The 18181-nt window shown below is 41.4% G+C and overlaps 2 protein-coding genes across 20 annotated transcripts in view; both read right to left on the reverse strand.

Moving 5' to 3' along the window:
* LOC108613886 (Glucose transporter 1) overlaps positions 1-18181 on the reverse strand; it is a 95448-nt gene that overhangs the window by 9753 nt on the left and 67514 nt on the right. For 10 of the 19 annotated variants that reach the window (XR_016270038.1, XR_016270037.1, XR_016270039.1 and 7 more), the window contains exons 5-16: positions 17224-17382; positions 15701-15820; positions 15450-15612; positions 5230-5395; positions 4967-5134; positions 4053-4309; positions 3866-3990; positions 3484-3762; positions 3128-3405; positions 2938-3060; positions 799-1023; positions 596-735 (exon numbers count right to left, since the gene is read on the reverse strand). Coding sequence is in view for 16 of the 19 variants with exons in the window: in XM_089468596.1 (XP_089324722.1) it covers positions 596-735; positions 799-1023; positions 2938-3060; positions 3128-3405; positions 3484-3762; positions 3866-3990; positions 4053-4309; positions 4967-5134; positions 5230-5395; positions 15450-15612; positions 15701-15820; positions 17224-17382 (2203 nt within the window). In the remaining 3 variants the exon portion in view is untranslated. The other 9 variants (XM_089468603.1, XM_089468594.1, XM_089468590.1 and 6 more) reach the window with 5 other exon arrangements.
* Positions 8566-15419, reverse strand: LOC149269462 (uncharacterized). The gene is made up of 3 exons (XM_089467011.1): positions 15409-15419; positions 10541-12725; positions 8566-10418 (listed from the first exon to the last, which is right to left on the reverse strand). The coding sequence occupies exons 1-2, from the start codon at positions 15417-15419 to the stop codon at positions 11399-11401; spliced, it is 1338 nt and encodes a 445-aa protein (XP_089323137.1). The 3' UTR covers positions 8566-10418; positions 10541-11398.

The raw sequence follows: 18181 nt of genomic DNA on the forward strand, positions 1-18181 counted from the left end.
AAAATGTACAATAAAGTTGCTTTTAGAGTGAACTAATAAAGTACAGCAAACGAGCTACGTTTAAATAGAGCGAAACGCTTCAGATTGTAGTTTTGTTTAAGCTTCGATCTGGAGTTTATTAAGTTTGTTTTTGTTTTTGATTTCATTTTTTGTTTTGTCAGTTTCTCTGAAATTCATGCAACTTACCCGTACAGTCTACTATCTCGAAATGTCCTTCAGTTTCGGGCATACATAGAATGGACATGGTTGGTATTATTTTCAGTACAGTCGTTAAAACGCAATCAGTTACAACAAAATAAACAAGATGTAAATTTCAAAATTTAACAACTTAGGCGCATAGCTGGCGGGCTACACACAACTTCTATGCATACCGCATAATAAACTTCCAAGTACATAATTGAAGGAAAGATATTCGTTCCGCTTAGGGAGAGGTTTTAGTTACAATAGATTTGTGGAAATGTGGCTGAGCTGCTCTGGGGAATTGAATAGGCGTCTGTCTAATCTCTTTAGGTTTGATTACAGTCAGAACTATGTAGTTATCGAATCGCAGTGAGCTGTGTGCAAAGTCTATGATTGAATGGAAGCGCGTACATACCTGCCGTTGTTATGACGGAAGAGGGCCAAGATTTCCTCAAAGGTTTTGTTTTTGGTCTCAGGAACCTTCTTGTAGGTGAATATCCAGAATATGGCTAAGAAAACGCTAAATGGCAAGAATGTGTAGTTCTCCAGAGAGTTCTGTACAATATGAGGAAACGTAAATAGGTTATGCATGATTTTACTCAACATATAGCGACTCACCTTCATTCGGGGGAATCCGATGCCGACCACAAAGTTGGCCATCCAGTTGACCAGCACGGCTATGGCCATGGCGCTGGGCCGCGGGCCTTGGGAGAAGAGCTCCGCTGTTATCATCCAGGGTATGGAGCCGGGTCCCACGGCGAAGAACACCACGAAGCCGAGCGTAGCGACCACAGACAGATATGACATCCAGTCGATCATTTCCTGCACATAACCAAAAAACTCCTATACAAAATGCGTAGTACTCGCGTTCTCGATGATTTGTAGGCTTTTTGTTTCATTCTCATATATGCAAATATATGTACATGTATGCAGTACATATACTTATATATATTCTTGATGTTTAACGAACTGTTCGTTGATAACAAACCAAAACAAATCAAGGAATTTGGTCAGCCATCGGACCAGAAACGTAAAGTAATGTAAGTTAAGTTAAACCCTCTACCACAATATGAGTCTGAGCGCTTATATGCATGAGTTGGGCTTAGCGTCCACTGGAACATATACTTAGTTAAGATACTGTAAAAGTAGTTGCTATCTTGGTTCTCAAAGAGTTGAATCGTTCTCGTCGCGTCACAAACTGTCACTTGAGCTTTTATGCTTTTGCTGTAACACCTTTGGAGAACGCTTAAAGTACAAGTAGTGGAGAGTACTAGTATGTATGTATATCTTAAATAAGTAGTATTATATAGATTAGGATTTAGTTCAAGTCTATTTAAATAAATCAAGCGGCGTGTTGACACATTTGACGGTGTGACAGTGTGAGGTTTGTGTGTTGGAAGTGGCCTTTGAAGCGTTTGTCAGCGCGTGTTCTGCTCTAGAATCAATTTAGCGACAGCTTTGTACATTATCCAACACTGGCTTGCGGCTGGCTGTGTTGTGAACTGTTTGCATTTTGGTGCCCGGAAAAACTGCAAATTGCAAGTTGCAAATCGTGTGAATTGTCTTTGCTGTTGAAACTGTGTCTGCTTTTCTTTGTCAATTAATCAAAATAGGAAAACAAATCAATTTTAAATAAGTGTGTCTGTGTCTGTGTCTGTGTGTGTGTGAGTGGGGGCAAAAGCCTGCCAAGTCGAGAATAGCTTTTAAATAAGGGGCGAGACAATTGCCCAAATGAGCTGACCCCCTGAACGCGTTCAGTTGGAGCCAAGCCTCTCATGGGCTGATAGCTCCGACTGCTGTCTCGTGTCTCTCACATGCTAGACTCAGTCAAATACTTGAATAAATGGGCAGCTCATTTGGGCAACAACTTAACCTAGGCACAACACAATATAGAAACGTTGCAAAGAAAAACTACTTTTGTATAGGGCAAGCAACAAAGTTGACTTTAGGTGCAAAACGGGCGACACGCAACAGGCTTTAAGTTAGATTAACATATTTAGAAATATATTCATATTAAAAATGGGAATCATAAATACTATATGTACAGGGAGCCTTAAAGCTTAAACAAGATTTATTAATACATAAGGTAAAACTGTAAAAAAGCTAGCAATAAATTAAATCTGTGTCTGCTGGGTGCATTGCATGCTAGATATGTGTGCTAGATTGAGAATATATTTTACACAAAATTAATAATTGCAGTGGCTTAGCGGTAGCCCATAAATAACATAGTATATACATATATATTTTTTCACTAATTTAAACGTATTTCTACAAGGCACATTGCAGTAAATGCAATGCGATCGAGGGGTATGGCAAATTGATTGCTGGCAGAGGCGCAGCTATAAATTCAGCTTGTTATAAATTCAAATATACATATCTCACATCAATAATTTATAGATATACGCTCGGGACAACTGTCATGCCCGCCCTTTTTTCATTTTTTTTTCTCTTTCTGTTTTTATTTTATTTTATTTTTTTCGGTTTTACTCTAGGGCTGGTTGGCAAAGGGGGTCTACACAACTTCATGCATAAAATATCGATGTCAATATTCAAATATTTATCAAAACATACAAGTATAGAACGTGTAGCATTAGATGTAAAATATGTAGACAGCGTCTTTAAATCATTACCAAATCAAATGCAATATGCAATATATGCTAATGCTAAAAATAAAACGTCTGGCAAATAATTGCCGTACTTCAAAATACCAAATGCTAAATGGGAGTTATGCAGAATGATGGCAACCCTTGTACTTGCCTTGATCAAGAAGGAAATCGTTATGAATATGGAGAAGATGAACATGCCGCCCAGTCCATACAAATGCAGCGTACGACGGCCAGTGCGATCCATTAGCGGAATGGACACCAGAGTCATGACAACCTGTATTGAAAGCAAGGATTCATGTGAGGGTGTGAAGTCTTGGTTGGGTTAACTGCAGCCGGGTTACCATAATGGCGCCAATGCCTATCGTGGCGAACTTGGCGATTTCCTCGGTCAGTCCGGAGCTCATGAAGAGCGACGTGGAGTAGTAGAAGACGGCATTGATGCCGCTAAACTGTTGGCTCAGCTGCATCACGATGCCAATGATCAGAGGCGGACGCAACGTAGACGAGCAAATGAGCTCCATGGTCGATATATGGCTCTCGGCCTGCTGGGCGCGCTCCTCGGCGCGCATCTCCTCAATGTCCTCATCCACGGAGCCGGAGGCGCGTAGACGACGCAGTGCTGCCAAAATAAGCGAATTAATTTGATTACCATTTACTCTCAGCTATTGGCTGTTGGCTGTTGGCTGTTGGCTGTTACCTTTACGCGCCTCCTCCTCCCATTGTTTGGTTATGAGCAAATACCTTGGGGACTCGGGACAAACTGGCAGTAATATTAATTGCAATATTGCTGGACATATGGCCAGGCCCAGCAGAATGGGCCAGCCCTCATTAGTGCCTAAGATTTGTTCAATGCCCAGCACCTGGGATAATAGTAAACCTACAGTCACAGCCAATTGATTAACAGTACCTAAACCACCGCGCAGATTCAGTGGTGCTATTTCAGAGATGTACATTGGCACCAATGATGTATTGAGACCTGCAGAGAGCGAGAGAGAGCGGGAGAGAGAGAGAGCGGGAGAGAGAGAGAGACACACATAAATGAATATAGATCTATAATTTATGGAAAGTGATTTACTTACCGCAATTAACACCTATTATAAATCGGCCAAGGAATAACATTTCATAGGAATGACTAACTTTGGTAAAGCCCATCAAACAGGCGCCGGATATACCAAGCACATTGTTCAACAGTAGGCCGCCTTTTCTGTAAGTGTATCGCAATATTAGCCAAAATACGTTTTACTGTTGTTTCGGCTGACTACAAACCTGCCAAAGCGGTTGGCCATCCAGCCACCGCTGAAACCACCGAGCATGCCGCCAATGGCAAATATGGAGACAGCCACCGAGTAGAGCTGCTGTATGAACTCCTCGCTAATGTCCTCGCCATAGCGATCCTTGTACACATCCTTCATAAAGTTCTCAATATTCTTTTCGGGCGCATTGATGACTCCAGTGTTGTAGCCAAATTGCAGCATGCCCAGCACCGCCGAGAATATGGAGTAGGTGAGGAAGAAGGTGAGACCCTGCAACAGGTGGCCCAAAAACAGAACTCAATTAGCAAAGCACGACTACAAAGGCGGCGGGACGGGATCCGGGATGATTGGCTGGGTATGTGCGGGTTTTCTCAAACGCTTTGCAAACAAGTGTGCATCAAAAATCAAATGTTACGTCATATTCTTTGAGATGAGGCCAATCGGTATTTGATTTCAACTTAAACCAAAATATTAAAACTAGGTGGACAATCCAACAAATTGGATTAACACTGTGAACTGATAAAAACTTATTAGAATAAACTTGAAATAAAAAACGATTTTTGTTTAGATTTCTGCTTAAAAATTTATTAACCAATAGAGAATATATAAAACATAATAGAACTGAAAATAATCATGTTAAATGTGTGAACTTGAAAGCCGGTGTCTCTGTATGTGGGGTATTCGAAAGTTGCGCCCATATAGATATACATAGATGTAGACAAATAAGGAAATGGAATTGAATTCCAAGAAATTTGTATCATGAGCACAACTTTTCAGTGTCGTATTGTTCGATGTTTGTGTTTGTTTTGTTTTGCTTTGTTTTGTTTTGTACTGTTTGGGTGTTTGGTTTTGGTTCGGTTGTGGCTTGGTTTGGTTTGGTTTGGTTTGGTGTACATGAATAGAAATGAAATTCAAGTATTTAATTACACAACATGGCAAATAATTTAAGCTACAAACTTGTTCTAAAAGTCTTAGCTTCCGTCTGTGCGTGTGCTCCTCCAGTCTGTCCACATATTCGCGCAGCTCCTCAATCTCCTCCTTCACCTGCTGCACGGTGTCCAGTTCGTGCTTGATGGCCACCATGTCACGTTTGACCTATACACAAGCACACACACACACACACACACACATAATGGCAAATCGAATTTAAGACAATTGAATTTGGTGTTAATCCGGTGTGCTCCACTTACCTCCGATACCTCACTCTGGCAGCTCTCCACGGACTTGGTCAGCTCTTGCAGCTGTGTGCGGATTTCGCACAAGGCGACTGTCGTCTCCAGGTGTCGATCGCCTCGCTGCAGCTCATCGAGTTTCGCTGATAGATTCATGCTCATCACGCTAACTTGCTTTTGCAAACTGCGCCACGGCGATGCAGGCCCCAATGCAGTTGCAATTACGTTCGCCCCATCAAAAATGGCCGTTCCACACGTGAGTGTAAGTGTCAGTGTGTGCGTGTGTGGGTATGTGTATTTGTGTGGTGGGCGTGGCCGTGGCCAAGTGCGGGTCATATGCGTGCAATGCATACAATTCAATTGACGGCGTTGCGTGACGTCACGTGCCGACGCCAAGTCACGCAAAGTGGCCCCAAGACGTTACGTCGTCGTTGTTGTTGTTGTTGTTGTTCATTTGTAGAATTGTCGCAATTGTTGTTGTTGTTGTGGCATAAGTTGTTGTGTTTGTTACAGTTAAAGAAAATATCAAGCAAAAATGCACTTTAGTTGTACGATAGCTGGCGAATGCCTTTCTGGCTTTTATTATGCTACAGACTACGTAGTTATTTAGTGTATCAGCGTAATTTATATTGTGGCGCAAGTCAAGCAAACGAAGGCACCGTACGAAATTATTTATGACCGCTTGCATTAAAATTTACCGAGCTATGCAATTATTGAGGAATGAAGCAACATAAATTTTATGGCTTTGAGCTGCAACTAAAACTTAAAATACGAAATGCGAAATGCGAAATACGAAATACGAAATACAAAATACAAAACAGAAACACAGAAAGCAGAGCCAAAATACAGGCACAAAACCAGGCAGAGCTCTAAGTAAACGAAAGGATTTGTGTGTTGTTGCGGTTCCAGAAGGACAGAGCGAAAGAGGGACACTGGCGCAGAGGGGCGGAGAGACAGAGCCGACGGAAGGCGCAACAACAACAGCACCAACTTAAAAGCCAAGCCACCAAGTACATAAAAAGTGAGTTAAAGTAAATTGTTGGCATTATTCGTTTAGGTTAGGGCAAGAATTATGCAGTAAAAGTCTCAAAATTAAAAGGATAAATGATCTGCGTGGAACGCCGAGTGCAATATACACTTGGTAACATAAAGCTGAGCTGACTATAAATTCCGTTGAGCAATGAGCCAGGCAGGAAGAGTCCTGAGACCTGTAAATAAGAACTGTGCCACTCTCCGAATAGAAATAAATTCCAAATAGTAAACGGAAAAATACTGCGGGTCGAACTATTTGAAATTGATTTTTATTTTTATCGGAATTGCAGAGAATTTCAATTGGCGTCTTTGGATCCCCAAAAGAGGCCTATAAATGTGCTAACCGCAGTTGGTGTTAGTGTATACCAAGTGGAGTAATCACTTCTGTTTTCCGGCTTAGATTCGACTTTTAGTCTTTACGGAATGCATAAAATTTACATTTTCATCAGCATGCAGCGACATCCAAACAAATAAACGCCCACACTATTTCAGTATGTATGCGTGTGCGTGTGTGTGTGTGTGTTTGCATTTGCCTTGCCTGAGCTGGGGCTAGCCAAAAAGCATTATGTGTACATAGTACGTATCTATGACTGAAAGTGAGAAGTGATTTTTGTTGGTTGTGCAAACAGAACGCGCGAGTGGCGCCCAAAATCAAACAGCAACAACAAACAAAACAGGACATGGTGTGGCAAAAGTTATAGGCGACAGTTGCACATGCTCCACAAAGAGATAGCTGGCAGGAGGCGGGAGGCGGCAGGCGGCAGGCGGCAGGCGGGAAGCATAACGTTGATAACCGACGCACACAATGCGCATACGACACATAGGCTGCACGACCAGCCACAGCCAGAGCCAGAGCCATTTCCCCCCGGCCAGTCTTCTGCAAAGCCATGCACTTGAGTTGGCTGCGCATTATGTTAATGCGCCTATGCGGCTGGCAGGAGGCGGCGGGGTACAGGCAGGCGAGAGTTATTCGCAACATGTTGTCATTTCATTGTTGTTGCTGCTGCTGCTGGTGCTGTTGTTGTTATTATTGTTATTGTTTTGCATTTCACGGACATTGTTGTGCCGAGCATAAAAGGATTATTTTATGCATACATCAGCAAACGAGCTGCAGCACCACGAGCAGCACAGCACAGCTAGAGCCTGAAACAGAAACAGAAACCGAACCAGAACCAGAACCAGAACGAGAGCCCGAACGAGCGGCATCCCATGTAAGTTATTGTTCTCCATGAAAACAATTGTGGCTTGTGCAAATGTATTGGCATGCATATCTTTATCCTATATCACTGTGGCTATAGCCGAATCTCTATAGGAATCTGTATGCGCATCACGCATACGAGTATTTGTATGTGTGCATGTGTGCATGTGTGCATGTGTGTTTGTGTGTCTGTCAGATGCAAGCATTTTCGGTTTTGTGTAACGGATTTGTATACGTGAGCATTTAATAAAATTTGTGCCAATTTCTGCTCCTCCTGCTCCTGCTCCTGCTGCTGCTGCTGCTGCTGCAGTTACCTTTTGTATTCATTTAAGGTGCTCGCGAATTTATACGTGAGCCTGACGCTTTTCACAATGTTGTCCTTTGTGGCGAATGCACTTGCATGTGCACATATATATATGTACATGTATAAAAGAGTATTATCCTATGGAGAGCCACTTAATATTGGCTGCCTGGGCAACGAGATATATAGTGAATAGAGGAGTAATAAGGCAGCCCGCTTCATTTGCAGTTCAGCTCAGCTCAAGTGGCGCTTGTAGTCAGCTCAGCTAATCAAAGTTACAGTCAAGCTTAGTAAAAGGAAAACAAAATAGTAGCAATAAAATATCGGGAAATATAACACACATTTGTAACATACTCATTAAAGTTGTTCAAACCAATTGGCATATGGGACATTCACCAAATGTACGCAATTCGATATTATTTTCTTTTTTTTTTTTTTTGTAATTATTATTTTTTGTTTTCTCTCTTTTTGCGGCAAACACAATTTGCAATTACGAAAATATGTTGTTTTATTTTATTGGAGTTCACGTTGAGTTTGTTGCATTTTAGATTTGATTAATTTTTTAGTTTTTTTTTTTAATTTGTTCTTTTTTGTTTTCAGTTCTGTATAATTTGCATGAATTAACATTTGTTTGTGGATATCAAATTTGATTTGTATTTTATGCTAAAATGAGACAACACATGATACAGAAAGCATAATGCACCAATTTAAATGGCAGTCGCAATGGAGTGATATGGATAAATCAACAAATTGAAGCTGATTCACGAGTTTGTCGATTTGTTGCAGCTTTAATTTTAAATATATCGTATCGTATTTTCTTTCATTTTTTTTTTTTTTCTATAATTTTTTATTTTTATTTTTTTTTTTTTTTTTTTGTGGTGAGAGGACCAATCCGCCAATTAGTTAAACATTTTTGTAAAAACAAAATGACAAATAAAAAACTGAATAATAATATAATTAATTTAACGAAACTTTACTAAAGCGATGGCAATCAAGCTAAATCAAACATGACTGAAATATTGAGTGACTTTTAAGGGGCGATTTGAACGAGCAGATGAGCTGTTCGGCTTTATGCAGCTAAATCACATCCGATGAGGTCGGGTTAGGGCGGTTGAATGATAATTATGACTTTGTTGGCATGCAAAGTAGGGGTCGATTGCTGAATGAGTAGGGCTGAGTGTCCAATATTGATTAACTGACTGCCTGGACGAGAATGCTGTTGCTGGTGTTGTTGTTGTTGTTGTCGTTGATGATTGAAGTGTGCGAGTGTGCATGCGTGCATGTGTGTGTGTGTTGGTGTGTGCATTTAAGTGTGTACAGTGACTTAATGGCACTCGAACACTTTTCGGCATGTCATAAAGAACATAACACATACGCATTCACACACTCGCACGCACACACACACACACATACGCACACACTGAATCACACAATAAGAGCAACAGAGGCTTCAGCTCACAGATTGTTGTGGCTGCTCTCAAGTGCCCTACAATGCGCATCAAGTGTCTAGGGCCAGTGTGGCACCCAGCCACAGTGTCAGCCGCATCGCATAGATTTGACAATTGAAAAATGGGATTGGCTGCAGAGGCGATAATTACAATATAACAACTAAATTAAATTTAGGCTTACTAATTGAATTTTAATTGTCTGACATGCAAAATTTAGGTGAGCACGAGTTTCGGGAGTATTTGCGTTGCTCGTTAAATATTTGAAGCAATTAACAAATCAATTGAATGGTCTATGAAGTGCCGTATGGGAGTGCATTGGTTAATATTACAAAGGGTCGAGCAGAAAATAAATAACTGGTACTTGGAGGATAGAAATGTAGTTAGTAGTAGTAGTAGTATATAATGTATGGATATGTATAGATAGTAGAGGTATATTGATAGATATATATTTATTTATTTATATAATTGCTGTGATTGCAGTAGTAGGGAAATGGAAATTGCATACTCATTGAGTGGCGTAAATACCAAACCACTTTGGGTGTGGCTTCTGTAAATTGTTGTTGTTGTTGTTATTGTGGTTGTAATAGTTGCAGTTGTTGTTGTTGATGTTGTGGGTGGAAAGTAGATGACAAGAACACAATTGAAATGTATTGAAATGGAAATGTTTGGTTAAACAGTTATGTACCATGTTACGTAATGACAGCTATCGATATTCAAATGAAAATGAAAATGAAAATGAAAATGTTGACTCGCAATTTTGATCGACAGCTTTGAATTCGATTAACATACGTCTTGGTGCTTGTATAAAATCAAAAATCGACTGCATTTAAACACTTTACATACATATAGACAGAAACCAAAACTCTCTTTACACTGATATCATATGAATGAATGTAATTAATGCAATAGGCTTGCATTATGAAACCAATATCAATCAGTTACACAGCGCACAGCAAACCAACAAAGCAGCAAAACGATTGAAGCGAATTAAACAGTTTTAATTAAACACATACAAATTTAAATGCCTAGCCATTTACAGCACACACACGCCCACACACACACACTTACACAGTCACGCTCTTAATAGTAATTACAGAAAACGGCAAGAAGACAAAATAAGAGCGTTTATGTGATAAATTTGCATTAATTTAAAATATTTGCATTGTGCAAAATAAACATATTAACCAACAACAACAAAAACAATAATAACAACATAAACAGAGAAAAACTGAAAATAAGAGAAAATGAAATACATGGCGTATGCGTAATGTTCGCGCTGTTAATTATGACTATGCTTTGTTATTATTATGAAAATTAATTTGAATAGTTTGGAATGCTTTGTATATGTACCTGGGTGGCATTGTGCCCATCATTTTGTTGGCTTTTATTTTGTGTTCACACTCCGGCGTTTATTTAACAATTTATATAAATCTTCCGCTCTCCTTTTCTATCTCTCTCTTTCTTTGCTTTTTTTTTCGTATTTTGTATTTTAGTTATGCATCAAAAAACATTTGGCTTAATTAATATTTTTTGCATGTTTTCTTTTGTTTGCTTTGCTTTGTTGAGAATTTTTTGTTAACCCGAGCTTTGGTGAATGTCGCATGTGCTTGCCGTTGTTTTTAATATTGTTTGATATTTGGGGCTTTTTGTTGTTTGTTATGCCTCTACACTTTTTACGGGTGGCCGTGCAACAAAAACAACACAACACAAATGCCCTCAATAAATAATTGACATTTTAAGGACACGCGCCGGACACTTAAACGAACATAATTTGCGCTAATCTGTGTGGGGGAGGGAAATTAGTTAGAATAGTTAAATATTTGCGCATAAATATGACCAAAAGTCCAAATATCGAATAAATATTGTTTACATTAACTATAAAAATAAAAAAAAAAATGAAACGAAAATAGTTTGAAATCTGTGAAAATTATTTTGTTTGTGCAATTCAATTAAAGGACAAAACCAGCTGAAAATAATTCGGCGTGTTTGCTGATTTGCAAATAAAACATTGGCTCCAATGCACGACGAGTAGCCAAATAGATAAATTAAATGCAAATGATTATGTGTGCGTGCCATTAAATGTATAAATTAAAAACTTGCCACATTCTTTATGGGCAACAAACTAAATATGCATATTGCTAAATAATTGCTATTTATTTGTCTAGCTAACTGCGAATACTTTGCGGCGAACAATTCGCGGCATGCAAATTAAATGACGCATAATGAACCAACACACTGAAAAATCGCAGAGCTATAGCTGTAGCTGTGGCTGTAGCTGTGGCTGTGGCTGTGGCTGTAGCTGTAGCTGTAGCTGTAGCTGTAGCTGTAGCTGTAGCTGTAGCTGTAGCTGTAGCTGTAGCTGTAGCTGTAGCTGTAGCTGTAGCTGTAGCTGTAGCTGTAGCTGTAGCTGTAGCTGTAGCTGTAGCTATAGCTATAGCTATTGCTATGACTATAGCTGTAGCTGTAGCTATAGCTATAGCTATGACTATAGCTGTAGCTGTGGCTGTAGCTGTAGCTGTAGCTGTAGCTGTAGCTGTAGCTGTAGCTGTAGCTGTAGCTGTAGCTGTAGCTGTAGCTGTAGCTGTAGCTGTAGCTGTAGCTGTAGCTGTAGCTGTAGCTGTAGCTGTAGCTGTAGCTGTGGCTGTAGCTATAGCTATAGCTATTGCTATGACTATAGCTGTAGCTGTAGCTATAGCTATAGCTATGACTATAGCTGTAGCTGTAGCTGTGGCTGTGGCTGTAGCTGTAGCTGTAGCTGTAGCTGTAGCTGTAGCTGTAGCTGTAGCTGTAGCTGTAGCTGTAGCTGTAGCTGTAGCTGTAGCTGTAGCTGTAGCTGTAGCTGTGGCTGTAGCTATAGCTATAGCTATTGCTATGACTATAGCTGTAGCTGTAGCTATAGCTATAGCTATGACTATAGCTGTAGCTGTGGCTGTGGCTGTAGCTGTAGCTGTAGCTGTAGCTGTGGCTGTGGCTGTAGCTGTAGCTGTAGCTGTAGCTGTAGCTGTAGCTGTAGCTGTAGCTGTAGCTGTACCTGTAGCTGTAGCTGTAGCTGTAGCTGTAGCTGTAGCTGTAGCTGTAGCTGTAGCTATAGCTATAGCTATTGCTATTGCTATGACTATAGCTGTAGCTGTAGCTATAGCTATAGCTATGACTATAGCTGTAGCTGTGGCTGTAGCTGTAGCTGTAGCTGTAGCTGTAGCTGTAGCTGTAGCTGTAGCTGTAGCTGTAGCTGTAGCTGTGGCTGTAGCTGTAGCTGTAGCTGTAGCTGTAGCTGTAGCTGTAGCTGTAGCTGTAGCTGTAGCTGTAGCTGTAGCTGTTGCTGTTGCTGTAGCTGTAGCTGTGGCTGTGGCTGTAGCTGTAGCTGTAGCTGTAGCTGTAGCTGTAGCTGTCGCTGTAGCTGTAGCTGTAGCTGTAGCTGTAGCTATAGCTATAGCTATTGCTATGACTATAGCTGTAGCTGTAGCTATAGCTATAGCTATGACTATAGCTGTAGCTGTGGCTGTGGCTGTAGCTGTAGCTGTAGCTGTCGCTGTAGCTGTAGCTGTAGCTGTAGCTGTAGCTATAGCTATAGCTATAGCTATGACTATAGCTGTAGCTGTAGCTATAGCTATAGCTATGACTATAGCTGTAGCTGTGGCTGTAGCTGTAGCTGTAGCTGTAGCTGTAGCTGTAGCTGTAGCTGTAGCTGTAGCTGTAGCTGTAGCTGTAGCTGTGGCTGTAGCTGTAGCTGTAGCTGTAGCTGTAGCTGTAGCTGTAGCTGTAGCTGTAGCTGTTGCTGTTGCTGTAGCTGTAGCTGTGGCTGTGGCTGTAGCTGTAGCTGTAGCTGTAGCTGTAGCTGTAGCTGTGGCTGTAGCTATAGCTATAGCTATTGCTATGACTATAGCTGTAGCTGTAGCTATAGCTATAGCTATGACTATAGCTGTAGCTGTGGCTGTGGCTGTAGCTGTAGCTGTAGCTGTAGCTGTGGCTGTGGCTGTAGCTGTAGCTGTAGCTGTAGCTGTAGCTGTAGCTGTAGCTGTAGCTGTAGCTGTAGCTGTAGCTGTACCTGTAGCTGTAGCTGTAGCTGTAGCTGTAGCTGTAGCTGTAGCTGTAGCTGTAGCTATAGCTATAGCTATTGCTATTGCTATGACTATAGCTGTAGCTGTAGCTATAGCTATAGCTATGACTATAGCTGTAGCTGTGGCTGTAGCTGTAGCTGTAGCTGTAGCTGTAGCTGTAGCTGTAGCTGTAGCTGTAGCTGTGGCTGTAGCTGTAGCTGTAGCTGTAGCTGTAGCTGTAGCTGTAGCTGTAGCTGTAGCTGTAGCTGTTGCTGTTGCTGTAGCTGTAGCTGTGGCTGTGGCTGTAGCTGTAGCTGTAGCTGTAGCTGTAGCTGTAGCTGTCGCTGTAGCTGTAGCTGTAGCTGTAGCTGTAGCTATAGCTATAGCTATTGCTATGACTATAGCTGTAGCTGTAGCTATAGCTATAGCTATGACTATAGCTGTAGCTGTGGCTGTAGCTGTAGCTGTAGCTGTAGCTGTAGCTGTAGCTGTAGCTGTAGCTGTAGCTGTAGCTGTAGCTGTTGCTGTTGCTGTACTGTAGCTGTAGCTGTAGCTGTAGCTGTAGCTGTAGCTGTAGCTGTAGCTGTAGCTGTAGCTGTAGCTGTAGCTGTAGCTGTAGCTGTAGCTGTAGCTGTAGCTGTAGCTGTAGCTGTAGCTGTAGCTGTAGCTGTAGCTGTTGCTGTAGCTGTAGCTGTAGCTGTAGCTGTAGCTGTAGCTGTAGCTGTAGCTGTAGCTGTAGCTGTAGCTGTAGCTGTAGCTGTAGCTGTAGCTGTAGCTGTAGCTGTAGCTGTAGCTGTAGCTGTAGCTGTAGCTGTAGCTGTAGCTGTAGCTGTAGCTTTATCTTTATCTTTATCTTTAGCTTTAGCTTTAGCTGTAGCTGTAGCTGTAGCTGTAGCTGTAGCTATAGCTATAGCTATTGCTATGACTATAGCTGTAGCTGTAGCTATAGCTATAGCTATGACTATAGCTGTAGCTGTGGCTGTAGCTGTAGCTGTAGCTGTAGCTGTAGCTGTAGCTGTAGCTGTAGCTGTAGCTGTAGCTGTAGCTGTAGCTGTTGCTGTTGCTGTAGCTGTAGCTGTAGCTGTAGCTGTAGCTGTAGCTGTAGCTGTAGCTGTAGCTGTAGCTGTAGCTGTAGCTGTAGCTGTAGCTGTAGCTGTAGCTGTAGCTGTAGCTGTAGCTGTAGCTGTAGCTGTAGCTGTAGCTGTAGCTGTAGCTGTAGCTGTAGCTGTAGCTGTAGCTGTAGCTGTAGCTGTAGCTGTAGCTGTAGCTGTAGCTGTAGCTGTAGCTGTAGCTGTAGCTGTAGCTGTAGCTGTAGCTGTAGCTGTAGCTGTAGCTGTAGCTGTAGCTGTAGCTGTAGCTGTAGCTGTAGCTGTAGCTGTAGCTGTAGCTGTAGCTGTAGCTGTAGCTGTAGCTGTAGCTGTAGCTGTAGCTGTAGCTGTAGCTGTAGCTGTAGCTGTAGCTGTAGCTGTAGTAGCTATAGCTATAGCTATTGCTATGACTATAGCTGTAGCTGTAGCTATAGCTATAGCTATGACTATAGCTGTAGCTGTGGCTGTAGCTGTAGCTGTAGCTGTAGCTGTAGCTGTAGCTGTAGCTGTAGCTGTAGCTGTAGCTTAGCTGTAGCTGTAGCTGTTGCTGTTGCTGTAGCTGTAGCTGTAGCTGTAGCTGTAGCTGTAGCTGTAGCTGTAGCTGTAGCTGTAGCTGTAGCTGTAGCTGTAGCTGTAGCTGTAGCTGTAGCTGTAGCTGTAGCTGTAGCTGTAGCTGTAGCTGTTGCTGTAGCTGTAGCTGTAGCTGTACTGTAGCTGTAGCTGTAGCTGTAGCTGTAGCTGTAGCTGTAGCTGTAGCTGTAGCTGTAGCTGTAGCTGTAGCTGTAGCTGTAGCTGTAGCTGTAGCTGTAGCTGTAGCTGTTGCTGTAGCTGTAGCTGTAGCTGTAGCTGTAGCTGTAGCTGTAGCTGTAGCTGTAGCTGTAGCTGTAGCTGTAGCTGTAGCTGTAGCTGTAGCTGTAGCTGTAGCTGTAGCTGTAGCTGTAGCTGTAGCTGTAGCTGTAGCTGTAGCTGTAGCTTTATCTTTATCTTTATCTTTATCTTTAGCTTTAGCTGTAGCTGTAACAACACAAGTGCCACGCCTAGCTCATACTGTGCTCATTTCATTTGCATGCAACGGCCAAATGGAGTCGCCTGCCTGATTGGCATTGCTTTGATTCGCTGGTTCGTTCTACATACTCGAGCAGCAATTGGCGCAGTGTAGCCTCATCCTCGCCATGACATCTCAATCTTGACTCGCGGTCACGATCATCACGGCTCGAGTGGCGCTGGCGCTTGGGGGCGTAGCTGAAGGAATGACGATAGAAACGGCCGTTGTTTATATTATCACCTCGATAGGCGTCTGTGGGCGACAGTTAGAAGTTAGTTCAAGGAATTGGGTAGCCGGACGTATTAGAGAGATATTCAACAGATGGGTGAGTAATACGCACCTTCGGGTCGCAGGCGCACTGGCGGCGAGGTCAGCTTAAGTTGAGTTGGCGTTGTTGTGGGCGGAGTCTTACGTCGACCACCAAAAACATAATCGTAAGAATCTTCGCTCAAATTGGACACTGAACAAGGCATACACGACAAGAAGAATAACGAGCAGGCTCATAAGGACTTGTGTCAAAGCAAAACCACTTAAAGATTACGCTTAACACGAATTTGAAAACCACCAAAACTAAAAACTAAATCACTCAAAACATAAAAATATATCAAATAGAGCAACAGCAGTGAGCAAAGACTTTGCACAAATAAATCAAAATAAAATGAAAAGTTTAAATACTTTGCGTAAATAGAATATATTAAAAGTAGGCTCAATCCTACTTGATTTGGTTCTTGTTGCTGTTGCAGTTGCAGTTGCAGTTGCAGTTGCACTTTTATACTCACTCTACAAATGAACGCATAAAAGCATATTATTCAATATAAATAGTAAATTGTTTGTCAAGATTTGTTGTTTTGTCCGGTTTATAAAAATAGAAGAAGAGAGCACAAAATTGTTAGAATTTGTTAGCATTTCAGTATTTTTGGTTTTGTTTTTGTTTTTAGATTTATTTGACAGTTGTGGGACAGCACTAAGGTAAGTGAAGTGGAAAGAGTAACGGCTGGCAAACGTTCAAAAAATGTTTACAAAGCAGCTGCAAATTACATTTGATATATGAATGTTTTTATTTGCTTTCTAATAGACATTTCCCAAAATAACAACTTAAAGAAAAACACATAGCAGCATCAATACAGAGCACAGCTACTTGAAAAAGTTTTTAGTTTTTTTTCTTTTCTATGGAATGTTACAAATATTTTTTTTTTTTTTTAGTCAAAAAGTTGAAAGTACAAAGAGCAAGCACAGATAGAGGGCATAGAAAGAGCGACATTTAATTAATGGACGACTGTTGGTAGTTTTTATTTATTTTTTTTTTTTTATGGAATTTGGTTGATTGATTGATAGCCTGAATGGGTGCGGCTGGCGCAGCTGAAAAATGCTAAACAAAGTTAACAAAAATGTGTGTAACTGTAACGCGCTGTGGCATGTTTGGTATACCTGTGGCTATGCGCGTGTGTGTGGTGTGTGTGTGTGTTTACAGGTATTCAGGAGTCTCTGTGTGTGTGTGTGTGTGTGGGTGTGGGCGTGTTTGTGTGCTAGAACGTGTAGTCTCGTATGCTATGGTAGGTATTTCAGTGATGGAGTCGAAATCAAAATAAAAGGAGTCTAAAATACATCAACGCCAATTAAGCTAGAAACAAAATCAAAAGTTCAATCTACACATCAATTCAAGTGGCAATAAAATACTTGAACAAATCAAATATATTTTGATGACTCTGACAAGTATGCAGAGAACAACAAAAACTGTGGGTCGAATGTAAACCGAAATAAAACCAACCGAAAAATGCGAGCAAATAACAACAACAAACATTAGAGACAATCAAAGAGAGCAGACAAATGAGAGGGGATTTATTTAGCTAGTTAGTTGGGCACCTGGAAATACGCTCAACGGCTGAAGCACTTGAGTGGAACGCAACGGCGGTGGTAACGGTGGCAGCTGTCCAAACGGGTCTTGATCGTTCGAAATGGAAGACGTTGGCGGCGAGATCATCGATATGTCACCACAGGTCGCCATTTCATTACTGTGGCCAGCTGCAAGAGATTTTCAAAGAAGTTAAAAGCGTTACACGATATGCATTTCAATATTCGAGGCCACGAGAAGAAAATCACTAAGGCACACACACACTCACGCACAACAAAGGGCTCTGCAAGGCGCCAAAGGTAAAATTAAGATGCGGCGCCATATTTCGCACATACATAAATTGTGTGGCAAGTCCAAGAGGCAGCGGCAGCTGCACGGCACGCATGCATGAATGCATAGGTAAAGCTTTTAGTCGGAAAACGCCTGGGTGAGCAAACACACCCATACACACACACACCCACACACGTGCATATGGCAGTGGCACGGGAGCCGTAAAGTAGGCAACCATACATGTGTGGCTCCATCTTAGATTTGGCTTACTTCCAGTACAGGTTTGGGATCTGCATCTCGACTTGTGAGTGGGCCGGGGCCGAGTCGGGGTTGGAGTTTGGGTCTGAGTCTTGGGCACGTTGCGTGCCTTTGCATAAAATAGATTTCATTTTGATTCGCTTGAGCAGCAACAGAAGAAAAACCGCAGAAAATGAAAGAGAAACAGTCAATGCCTTAAAGGGAATTCTCTAGCAGCCAGTTAAATCTTTTGTAATAGTCAAATACTTTAGATTTAACACAATTTAGATATATATAGTTATGTAAGCATTAACTATAAATAAAGCAGACACTTGTGTTTATTTAAAATCAAAATTAAATTCTGCAATCAATTACAAAATTATTAAAATTTAGCACTTAAGTATTCATTTACCTTTTATTATAAATTGGAATCAAATACAAAAATATTATTATATCTAACAA

Source organism: Drosophila arizonae, chromosome 4, assembly GCF_054131065.1.
Source record: "Drosophila arizonae isolate 15081-1271.41 chromosome 4, UAZ_ARI_1.0, whole genome shotgun sequence".
Taxonomy (NCBI): domain Eukaryota; kingdom Metazoa; phylum Arthropoda; class Insecta; order Diptera; family Drosophilidae; genus Drosophila; species Drosophila arizonae.